The 12,184-nt window shown below is 36.0% G+C and overlaps 1 protein-coding gene across 2 annotated transcripts in view; it reads right to left on the reverse strand.

Annotated features, from left to right (window-relative positions):
* The window catches only part of znf423 (zinc finger protein 423), a 442,387-nt gene that overhangs the window by 382,557 nt on the left and 47,646 nt on the right, over positions 1-12,184 (reverse strand). For both annotated transcript variants that reach the window (XM_030136142.1, XM_030136141.1), the window contains exon 2: positions 6,162-6,224. In XM_030136142.1, the coding sequence (XP_029992002.1) occupies positions 6,162-6,224 (63 nt within the window). The remainder of the gene's footprint in view (positions 1-6,161; positions 6,225-12,184) is intronic.

Here is a 12,184-nt window from a genome sequence, read left to right on the forward strand (position 1 = left end):
TGAGGTCTGTAAATGTCCATAGACACCAAGAACATCCATATGAACCTCATTATTATAAGTATTATAAGTAATTCTTCATTTACTTTGAGTATGTCTTTTTAGGCGTTTTTCCCCTGAAAATATGGTCAGGGTTAAACAGGTTAAAGACTTCTTACAGGAATTAAATGCAGATTTGTAAATTCAAGACTTTTAAGACTTTTTAAGACCCCGTGGGAACCCTGATAGTAATAAATGGTGATAAATCACTTAGGAAAGATTAAATACAGAGACATATTAATTCTGGAACTTCCACAAAAGTAGCACTGGGTCATTTTGGGTTAAACTACTGTACATGAACAAATGACTGCTTCCCTTCCACAACTCCGTCCTCTTTCCTCCCACTGTCCCTGACAACTTTGCTCCTTTTCTTCTCCCAGAACAGTGAGAGATTTGGAGCTGAGGAGGAAACTAGGGAGCAAAAGGGACAAGTTGTTTTTTCCCTTCCGCTGAGGGGTTTCATGGGCAAAAAAAGACAGAGAGATGGGGCACCTTCAGAGAGAAAAGGAAGAGATGTCTTTACTTTAACTCTGATGCAGTCACTGTCACAGCAGATTAATGTGAACAACTTTTCTCATATTTGTGATTTAATAGGTCTTATGTTGTTTCAATAACCAAATTACATCCAAAAATAACGAAGCAAGACTCTGGGTTTAAAAAGACGCATTCCTCTTTACTGCGATAACTTGAACCACCAACAACTTTTCACAACTCGTGGCATACATACATCTTACTTCCCGTGAAATTTCCTAAGCTTCTTGGGTAATGCTAAGCCTCATGGGAAACGTAGTTATCTTAATCTTAGTATCTACTATTGCTTATTTTAACTAAACTTTTAACATGAATCACAAATGGAAATATATTGTATTTTTTTACTTAGAAATAAATCAAATACAATTGCACATGCATCACGAAATTATAATAAATCCAAACACAAATAACTACTACTTTATATTCCCGAATAAAGTCACAACATATGTATTTTATTTTATTGTAATTTTGTTTGTTTGTTTGTTTTTCTTTCTCTTCTGCCCAGTTTACTCAGTTCTGGTTCTAGTTATTGTTTCCATTATAATTATCACCATGGTTGTTATTGTTTGTATTGTTGATATTTTCTTGTGAGGGTCATTTCACAATACTGTATTGATATTAAAAAGTACTGTATCGATACTTTGAGGTATTTATTCAAATGGAGATATGGCAGAGGTTCGTTTCTTTTTTTGGTTTTTCTTTATTGTTTATATTTTATTTATTATTATTTAACACTCTTTTATTAAATAATGTTAGTTCCTTTGTTGGGATTGAACCAAAATAATGTTCTGATGTTAGTTCTGAACTAACAGAATATGAACATTTGAACAGGATCTTAAACTGTAATGTCTGTAAAACATAATTTAAGTTTGAACACAGAAACATTTTGTGATATAGCATTAGATCCTGTTGTGATCAAATAAAAATGTGTTTAGTATTTGTGCATATTTCTGGCGTAATTCACTTCTTCCAGGAAATAATCATTTTAAAAATAGAAACAAAAAAAATTGCCTTTTTAACAGTATCATGATATATCGTGATATATCACATCGTGATCCTAGTACTGTGATTTGTATCGTATCGGCAGATTCTTGCCAATACACAGCCCTAATTATCACCATGGTTGTTATTGTTTGTATTGTTGATATTTTCTTGTGAGGGTCTTCACCACCTTCTTCTTTCTTGCCCCCCCCCCCCCCCCCCCCCCCCCGCATAATGAAGACAGTAGAATATCAAGGTGGAACCTCTTATACTTTATGAAGTTTCCCTTGGCAAAGCAAATTTGTTCAGCACCAAAAGGCAGCCAGACTACCATTCTACTGTTTTTTTTTTTTTGTTTTTTTTTTATAATTCAAGTTTTTATTAGAGTTGTCACTTGGTACATGACAAGGAGGGCTTCTATACACACATGAAAAGTATTAAAAATGCTACAAAGCTTGGAAGTTCCCAAATAGAAAAAATAAAATTAGATAGATAGATAGACAGACAGACAGACAGACAGACAGATAGATAGAACGATAGAACGATAGATAGAACGATAGATAGAACGATAGAACGATAGAACGATAGATAGATAGATAGATAGATAGAACGATAGACAGACAGACAGACAGACAGACAGATAGCTAGATAGATAGAACGATAGAACGATAGATAGAACGATAGAACGATAGATAGAACAATAGAACGATAGATAGAACGATAGAACGATAGATAGATAGAACGATAGAACGATAGATAGAATGATAGATAGAACGATAGATAGATAGAACGATAGAACGATAGAACGATAGATAGAACGATAGAACGATAGAACGATAGAACGATAGATAGATAGATAGATAGATAGATAGATAGATAGATAGAACGATAGAACGATAGATAGAACGATAGATAGATAGAACGATAGAACGATAGATAGAACGATAGATAGATAGACAGACAGACAGACAGACAGACAGATAGATAGAACGATAGATAGAATGATAGAACGATAGAACGATAGAACGATAGATAGCTAGATAGAACGATAGAACGATAGATAGAACGATAGAACGATAGAACGATAGAACGATAGATAGAACGATAGAACGATAGAACGATAGAACGATAGAACGATAGATAGAACGATAGATAGATAGAACGATAGATAGAACGATAGATAGAACGATAGATAGATAGATAGATAGATAGATAGATAGATAGATAGATAGATAGATAGATAGATAGATAGATAGATAGATAGATAGATAGATAGATAGATAGATAGATAGATAGAAGAGGGAAGTAGTTCGGCTGTCATCCTGCTGACTGTCAGATCATTCTACTGTTATGATACTGGACAAGACAAGTTAAAAAAAAAAAAAAAGGAAGAGATGAACATGTGATTCCCTTTGAGTCGCCTTCCCTCCCGTGGGTCTTTTCCAAACTCACATTTTCCAGAAGGGAGAGACGAAAAGTGGGAGCTTGTGATTTTAGTGGTAGTGGTAGGTATACTTTCCCATTCTCTTTTTGTCTCTTCCTTCCACCCTCTCTCTATCACCCTGTCCTTGTCGACACCATCTCCAAGGGAGTAAAAGAAATCAGGTCTCTTTTTTTTGTTTTTTTTTTTTCAACTGCTTGGGTAAGGGACAGGCGGCAACGTCCCTTTACTTTTCCTTTACGTTTCATTGTGCCGACTTCTAATAAAAGCACAAATTAGAAGTCACAAGGTAACGACGGGGAAGAGACTGACAGTCGACATGGCGACATAAGCGAGCGGAAAAGAGATGAGCGTGCAGAGGACGAGAGGAAAAGTGATGCAGAGGATGCTGGGACAGGGAATTGACTGTAAAAATCCAAATTGAAAGAGTGGCTGAGTAAGGAAATATGGGACAGTGTGTTTTTATGGGAGGAGTGTGAGATGGTGCTGAGGTGTGTGTGCATGTGTGCATGTGTGTGTGTGTGTATATGTGTGTGTATGTGTGTCATGGGACTCGAGCTTCCTGCAGGAACTGACACACACAGCAGTTCTAGTGAGCCACCCAGGACCTCAGTCAGCACCCCCCCTTAACACGCACACTCAGACGCACACAATACACACACACCAATGTAGACCCATACAGCAGCCCCTGGAGGGGAGTTAGCACAGGTCTGAGGATGGGGGGGGGAGGGGGTGTCGGTACGTCATAGACACCCCAAGGGTCATACTTTCCTATCCTTCCATCCCTGAAGAGCTGAACAAGAGACAGGGCAAGAGAGGTAGAGGGAGAGAGATAACTGCATATTTACCACATTCAGCAGTATCTTATGTCCCTGTTGGGATCTAGTCAGAGGAAGTGTTTAACTGTTCTCTGATAGGCTGCAAACCAGAGCAGAAAAAACTAGCTACAGCTAACAAATACTTACGGTGGTCAAACTGTTCCATGCCAGCCGATGGAAAAATGTGTAATGTGACACTGGCTGCAGCAAGAGGAGAAAAAGTTGGAGTTTGTGTTTCGGATTTGATTTCAGTTTAGTGTTAGGATCGATCATAACGTTACGACAACTGACAGGTGAAGTGGTAATAATGTTGATTATCTCCTTATATGTGCATTTTTCCATCTGTGGTGTATGTGAGGCAGCAAAGTGAGCGTTTAGGCCCTGAAGTTGATGGATCAGAAGCAGAAAAATGGGCAAATGTAAAGATCTGAGAGACTATGACAAAAGCCAGGTGATGATTTGAGCATAGAATAGAATAGAATAGAACAGAATTCAGGCTTTGTTGTCCTTGTCATTACGCAGGGTGTGCAACAAAATTGCAGTTGGTCTGTATCAGCGACTGTGCGCTTACAACTAATAAAAGCACAATAAAATACAGACATATTAAAAAAATATCTACAAAATATATAATAGTGTGCATTAGAAATACATGCAAATTAGAGATATACTGTACAGCAAGGTAAAAAAAAAGGTAAATATAAAAGGGCCAGATCAAGCTTTCCTGCAGACCAAGTATGAACAGCAGTTGTAATATAGATAGTAAACATAAATTCTTAAATACACAGGAATTTACTTCATAATTATCATAGGTCTACAACATAATCCTGGCAACAGACAGGTCACCATGGATCACCTTGAACTTCCCAAACCGAAAAATGAATTGATTGACAAATTCTGTCTTTTTCAGGTTCTCCAGTCTAGGGAATAAGTTACCTTCATACATCAGACACACTAAAAGCTTATAGTCATTAAAAAAACAAACAAACACTCAAACAGGAACTACTCAAGGAAATACGGGAATGCAAATGATTGTTTTGACTCTCACAATCCAAGTTGCGGTAAAGATAAAAGTTTAAATGTTTTAAGGTTTATGTGTTGAGATGAAATGTTCAGCTTACTGATGACAATGAACTGTAAACTTGTTTTTATTTATTTATTTATTTATTTATTTATTTAGTTAGTTAGTTAGTTAGTTAGTAACTGTATTTGTATTTTAACAGACCCCAGGAAGAGTAGCAACCACTGTGGTGGAAGCTAATGGGGATCCATATAAATAATAAACAATATTAACCCTTGCCTAATCAAGGAAGAAGCTGCAAATTAGCATTAGCTAGTCAACAAACACTGTTACTGAATTACACTTGATTTAAAGTGCAAAACTAACTAACTGACCAATACCAATATAAATAAATGTTGTTAGAACTTTTTGAATTAAGGAGTAATGACTAGGGGTCAGCTTGATTTGGTTCGATATCGATACAGTATCATGATATATTGCCGATAACCGATATTTTCCTACACCCCTGGTAAAGTCAATATATCTTCCTGCCAAATTACATTTAACTGGACATAAAAAGTCATTCAGCGCCGTGCCATTTTTTTTTTTTTTTTATAGACACATCTAACTCTTTCCTGATTTCACACTGCAGCCGGTTTCGGTCGCCTCTTTTCCATCGAGGCAAAAGGGCAAGTGAGGATAATTTCAACTTTCCGATCTAAGCCAAAAGAGGAGATGGAGAGATGGAAGAGAGAGAGTGAGTGAGAGAGAGAGAGAAAAATGGAGCAGTTGGTTTGGAGAAACTGCAAGGAAAAACAAAAAATCCCAGAAAAGAACAAAAAGAAAAGAAAAGCCCCATCATTTCTCCCACTTCCTCCCAGGATATCACCAGACCGCAGAGAGTAGCGAAAAAGCACACAAATCTCTCTCTCTCTCTTCACCCCCCCTCCATCTCTCCTTCTCCATATCCCCCCTTGTCGTCTCTCTTTCCATTCGCTTTGACTCCTGAGACCCCGGTGCTCAGTCTGCTTCCAAATCTCCCTCTCATTCCTTCTTTCTCTGTTCAAATCTCTTCTTTCCTCTCTAATATGATTTGTCCTTTTCCTAATACTTCCCTAATTCCCCCGACATTCACCTCATCTCTCCATCTCACCCCCCCCCCTCCAGTATCCCTCCGAGTGGGCCATTTTAAACCATGTGGAATTGATATTACAAATCGTGTGTGTCGAAGTGTTTGTGTGTGTGAGGAGCGTATAGACGTAAAGCTCCTGTGTGGATCTGACAGCTGGATGAAACTCTGCTATGATATTTTTGTGTGTGTGTGTGTGTAGGTGTGTGTGTGTGTGTGATCACTAACCTGTCTGGACGGTTGATTCGTCCCAGGTCCCTGCACACTCTGAAGACTCCCCTTCTTCCACCGCTGAGGGGAAAGGACAAAAAGAGAGAGAGAGAGAGAGAGAGAGAGAGAGAGGGAAAAATAATGAGAACATAAGTTTTATATTCACTGGGTGAGAGAAAAATGTGCTCAGCAACATTTTCTTACACTGTACAGACTACAAAACTTCATAGGGTACAGTCAAAACTCAACTAAAAAATGTAAGAAAAGAAATATTTGTAGAATTATACACATGCTATATACATCATGGGTCTCAAACTCATTTTCTTTCAGGTTCCACATTCAGCCCAATTTGATCTCCAGTGGGCCGGAGCCAGTAAAATAATAACATAACAAGTGTTCAGAGAACGCAAACCTCCGCCAAGCACCCCAAACATGTGTAGATCAACTATTTCTTTTTAATATAAACAGTTTCCAGGTTGTTCCATACAGCAGAAAAAGTTGAAGCTTGGTACCAATCATGTGTTTGTCAAATTATATTCAATTCCAATCAATATTTCTTGAGTTATAATGAAAAATGTGTGGTAAATGGGATTTTAAATGTTAAATTGAAATGTCCACAGAGTCCACATTCCACAGTGGATGTGGACAATTTTGTGCCAGATACAAGATATTGTTCTAAGCTAAGGGTGGATCAAATTGGAGGCTAATCGGAGTCGTTTTGAATTTTTTGTGAATTTTCGAAAATTGCTCAATGATGAGAGATAGGAAAATTGTAGATTTTGTGACCTTGCTGTGACCTTGAACTTTGGCCTACTTGGCCCAAAATTGAATGGGTTGGTCCCAGGGCCTAGGCCTATCTGTGGGGAAGATTTGGTAAAGATGGTTGGAATAGTTTTCCCATAAGCTTGCTAACCATCAAACAAACAAACACGCAAACAAACAAACACACAAAGCAAAGTGATCACAATACCTCCTGGTGGAGGTAATCTACAAATAATGCCAACTCCAAATTTCTATTTGTTTTAGTGCAAAAAACCCCATTAAATGATGAAAATACTTACTTTTAGAAACTACCCAAACAAAAAAGATGTGAATAACCTGAAAAAAATGACATTTCTAAAGAAAATTCAGTGCAATATTAACAATATTCTGCCTCAACTTATCATTTCTACATATGCATTATGGATCAGATCTACAAAGACACTAAACACTTATTAACTGGCAGAAAACGGTTAAAACTGTGCTTAATTTTCTTTAGACATTTCAGGTTGTTCATATTTGTTCAATTTGTTCACACTTTATTGTTAGAGGATAGTTTGTAAATGTAAATATTTTCATAATTTAATGTTAGTTTTTGTTCTAAAACAAAGACAAAAATTAGAAGTTGTCATTATTTACAGACATAATGTAATATTTTCTTCATATCAAACTGAGAAGAAAATATGGAGTCTTTTTTTTTTTTGTACGATATTTTAGTTCCGATCATATTGGTCTGTATGTGGAACCTGAACAAAAATGAATTTGTGGAATTTTTGCATTTTGCAAATTCATCCCACGGGCCAGATTGGAACCTTTGGTGGGCTGCATGTGGCCCCCGGGCCGCATGTTTGAGACCCCTGTTATACATCAATGTCACCAGGAGAACGTCGGCTAAAAAGCTCAATAAAAGCAATTATCGGAAAATGGAACACGACTCAAACAAATACCTAAAGGGACAAATATCTAAACCAAGCAAACAGTCTGAGACCGTGTGTCATGAATAATTTAACAAAACAGACCAATGAGACAAACTGTGCAGCGCTAAGCTAACACTAAACAGATCCAACAGGACGAGGATTATTTCTACTTATTTCTATTTCTATATCTGATAAAACTCAGTGAACAAGACGAAGAAAAGCAAAAATAAAGGTCATGGTATAAAACGATGATTAGGAATTCTATCTTAACTTTGCTGTTTTCTGATCATAACTTGGTTTTATATGAATGAAGCTTCTGCTGTTGGCTAAACTATCATTTTGTGTTTCATTGAAATTAAATAAATAGGCTTTTAGACTGACAAGAATTCAGATTTTATTGTCGTGTCCCTGTTTAGCTATTTTTGTGGTGACTTTTTCTCTAACCTTTTCGAAGTGAGTTTTTCACTATTTATTATTTTATCCCCTGCGTTTTTCATTGAAAATCAGGTATTTTGCTATATTTTATTAACTGATCATGTAGATCAGGGGTGTCAAACTCATTTTAGTTCAGGGGCCACATTCAGTTAAATTTGATCTGAAGTAAGCTGAACCAGTGAAATAATAACATAAGAATATAGAAATACTGTCAACTCCAAGCTTTCCTCTATATTTTAGTGTAAAAAAAAAAAAAAAAAGAAGTAAAATTACATTATGAAAATGTTTACGTCTACAAACTATCCTTTCAAACGATGTGAGTAACATGAACAAACTGAAAAAAAATAAGTGTAATTTTAACAATATTCTGCCTCAGTTTATCGTTTACACATGTACACTATAATTTACAGATCACAGTGGATCTACAAATGCACAAAACATTTAATAACAGGCAGAATATTGTTAAAATTGTACTTACTTCTCTTAAGACATTTCAGGTTGTTCATATTTGTTCAGGTTATTCACATTTTTTGTGAAATTATACTTTCTTTTAGTGTAAATACATGAAAATATTTACATTTAAAAAAGGGAAAAATTTGGAGTTTATGATAGTATTTTACTGAATCCTGCCCACTTGAGATTGAATTAGTCTGAATGTGGAACCTGAACTAAAAGACTTGTTAATATTTTAGTGTAATTTTTGCATTTCACAAATTCATCCCAAGGGCCGGACTGGACCCTTTGGTGGGCCGGATTTGGCCCCCGTGCCACATGTTTGACACCTGTGATGTAGATGTTCATAAAAGCTAAGAGTAAATTCAAAGGTTGAAAACTGAAGGAAAAGTGACTTTTTTCAACAAAATACATCTTTAACCCCCAACAGTGTCCCGACACCCCCATTAAGAAACATTGTTGAAGAAGATGATGGTGTTTCTACGGTAACTACGGAGCCTCTGAACGTCCAAATGGGTCATATCTGATGACCATGAAAAGATGAATGACTGTATTTTACACCAATTATTGACATGTATTGATAGGATTACCGGTCCAACAGTTATTGAACATTTCAGATCAGTAGATGGTTTTAGTCGCCAGAAAAGTTAATAGATTACACTGGGTTACAAAAAAAGGTTTTTTGCAAGTTGTCTAGGTTTTTTCAACTGAATTAGGACCATTTTGCACCGCTAAATCCAAAAATGACTTCTGTTTTTCTCAATCAGGTCAGGGTTTTTTGCTAATTTGATTTTGAAAAATTTGATCTTCTCACAAAATATAATAATTAATACCAAAATAAGATTGGTAAGCACACTTTATGAAACTTGTGACTTGATTCCTGTTAGGTACAATGGTGTATTCACCGCAGATGTAGCAGAATACGTCAGGCTTATTTTTGCAAGATCTTCTAGTCGAAGCCATTTCATTCACCTGTAATATTAAAAAAACCATTAATCATAAATTGGTAAAAGTAAAATCTTCAGAACTTGTTTATTGCAAGAAATATGAAAGAATTTTGTATCATATGATGTGAAAATGCCCATAAATGTAAGCAAAAATGTTAAAAAGCCAATATGTAGCATAGTTCAGAAAGTTGACCTGATTGAGCAAAATTAATGTGATTTTTGGATTCAGCACACTAAAATTATCCTAAATCAGCTCAAAAAATTTCAACAATAAATTTGTTGTTGACCAGTGTTATCAATGGCAATGTGTGACCAAGAACAACAATATTTCCAAATGACAGAGTCAGTCGAATCCATTAATATGAAAGCACGTTTTGGAAATCCTCAAAATAAACCCGGGAAAAAACAAACACGCAGGTATGTCAATGACAGTGTCCTGAAGGTTCTCGCCGTCCCACACAGAGCAGGAATGTGACACCGACTTCCTGGGTACAACAGGAAGGAGGGAAGTTACAGCTGGCACACAAACAGGAAATGACTGGAGCCACCGCACAATGGGGTTTCCTGCACGCCCCCTCCTCTTCCTACCATGCTATTCCTCACTTCTCACTTACTCACCTCTCTCTGATCTCTCCAAATCCTGGGCTCTCACCAGTGAGCCACCACCCCCACCCCTTTCCACCAACTCTCCATCCCTCTCCTCATATTCCTCACTCCATATCCACATCCACTTCCCCCCCGGCCCACCCCCATCCTCACATTTAAGCCCAGCCAAAAGCTCAAATCAAAACAAGAAGTTATAAATCACTGAAGTGTTCCTTTAAAAATAAAAATAAACCCTTTAAGTGTATTTTGTTTCCTTGTTTCCAACACATGCAGATCAGTCTCAAAGAAGAATCAGATTGGTCACAAATTAAACTATATAGTTGAATTCAGGTGTTTCTTTAAGGATATATTGATGTTTTTATCTCAAATAAGTATCTTTCGAGCTATAGCCATGATGTGTCCCAATATTTTTGTCCATACAGTTTATAAACATTAATATTTTCTTAAAGTTTAGTGGTAGACTTTTCTTCACATGCTATACGGACAAAAGTATTTGGACACCAAGAATTCAGGTGTTTCTTTAAGGAAATATTGATGTTTATATCTTAAATCAGCATCTTACAGCTATAGACATGATGTGTCCCAATATTTTTGTCCATATAGTTTATGAACATCAATATTTCCTTAAAGTTTAATAGGAGATTTTTCTTTCTATGGTATTTATCGGGACACAATGAATTCCAGTGTTTCTTTTCTAACAGAGGTCTGGGACACAAAATAATAACGACAAATGTCATAGTATAGTTTTATATTGAAATAAATATCATATTGATTATTAATATTGATGTTTTTATCTCAAATCCTCATGAACAGGACATCTTACAGCTGTAAACATGATGTGTCCCAATATTTTTGTCTATATAGTTTATAAACATCAATATTTCCTTAAAGTTTAGTGGGAGATTTTTCTTCACACACTATATGGACAAAAGTATTTGGACACAAAAAATTCAGGTGTTTCTTTAAGGAAATATTGATGTTTATATCTCAAATCAGCATCTTACAGCTGTAGACATGATGTGTCCCAATATTTATGTCCATATAGTTTAGAAACATCAATACTTCCTTAACGTTAAATAGGAAATTTTTCTTTCAATGGTATGTATCGGGACACAATGAATTCAGATGTTTCTTTTGTAACAGGGGTTCGGGATACAAAACAATAACGTCAAATGTCATAGTATAGTTTTATATTGAAATAAATATCATGTTGATTATTAATATTGATGGTTTTATCCCAAATCCTCATGAACAGGACATTTTACAGCTGTAGATATGATGTGTCCCAATATTTATGTCCATATAGTTTAGAAACATCAATATTTCCTTAAAGTTTGATGGGACATTTTTCCTCCTCTGTGAGATGTGAAGAAAGTAGATGGTTAGCTGTGGTAGAAAATTATTATTTACAGTCAGAACATGAAAAATATTTTAGAAATTTAAAGGTAAAACATTTAAAATCATAGTCATGGATTAAAAAAAACTAAATAAATAAAGCAATGTTGAGAGAAATTAAGCAAAAACTATCTCTGAGGCATTCTGGAAGCAAAGATAATTAACTTCATTCTGAATTAGTAGGTTTTCAGTCCAACACAGTGATACTGTGGACACACATACACTACAGACGAGAGAGTTTTTATTATTATTACAGCACCTGCACACAGAACAGACACGGACAGGAAATAATTTATAACGGGTTGAAGTTCAAGACACTGAAAAATACGACAAATATTAACGAGAAGCAAACAGTGCATGGACTACTTTGTGTTCCCTTTCTCCCCAGGAACAGCTGAGAAATATGTATAAAACAAATACTTCTTTGTGAAAGTTAAATGAGGCCTTTCAGAGACTAGAAAATATAAAAGTCAGATATTCAGTGCAGGAGACGGTGAATCACCCGGTTCATCGAATCCAACCAAAGCAC

The sequence above is a fragment of the Sphaeramia orbicularis genome, chromosome 6, assembly GCF_902148855.1.
Source record: "Sphaeramia orbicularis chromosome 6, fSphaOr1.1, whole genome shotgun sequence".
Lineage (NCBI taxonomy): Eukaryota > Metazoa > Chordata > Actinopteri > Kurtiformes > Apogonidae > Sphaeramia > Sphaeramia orbicularis.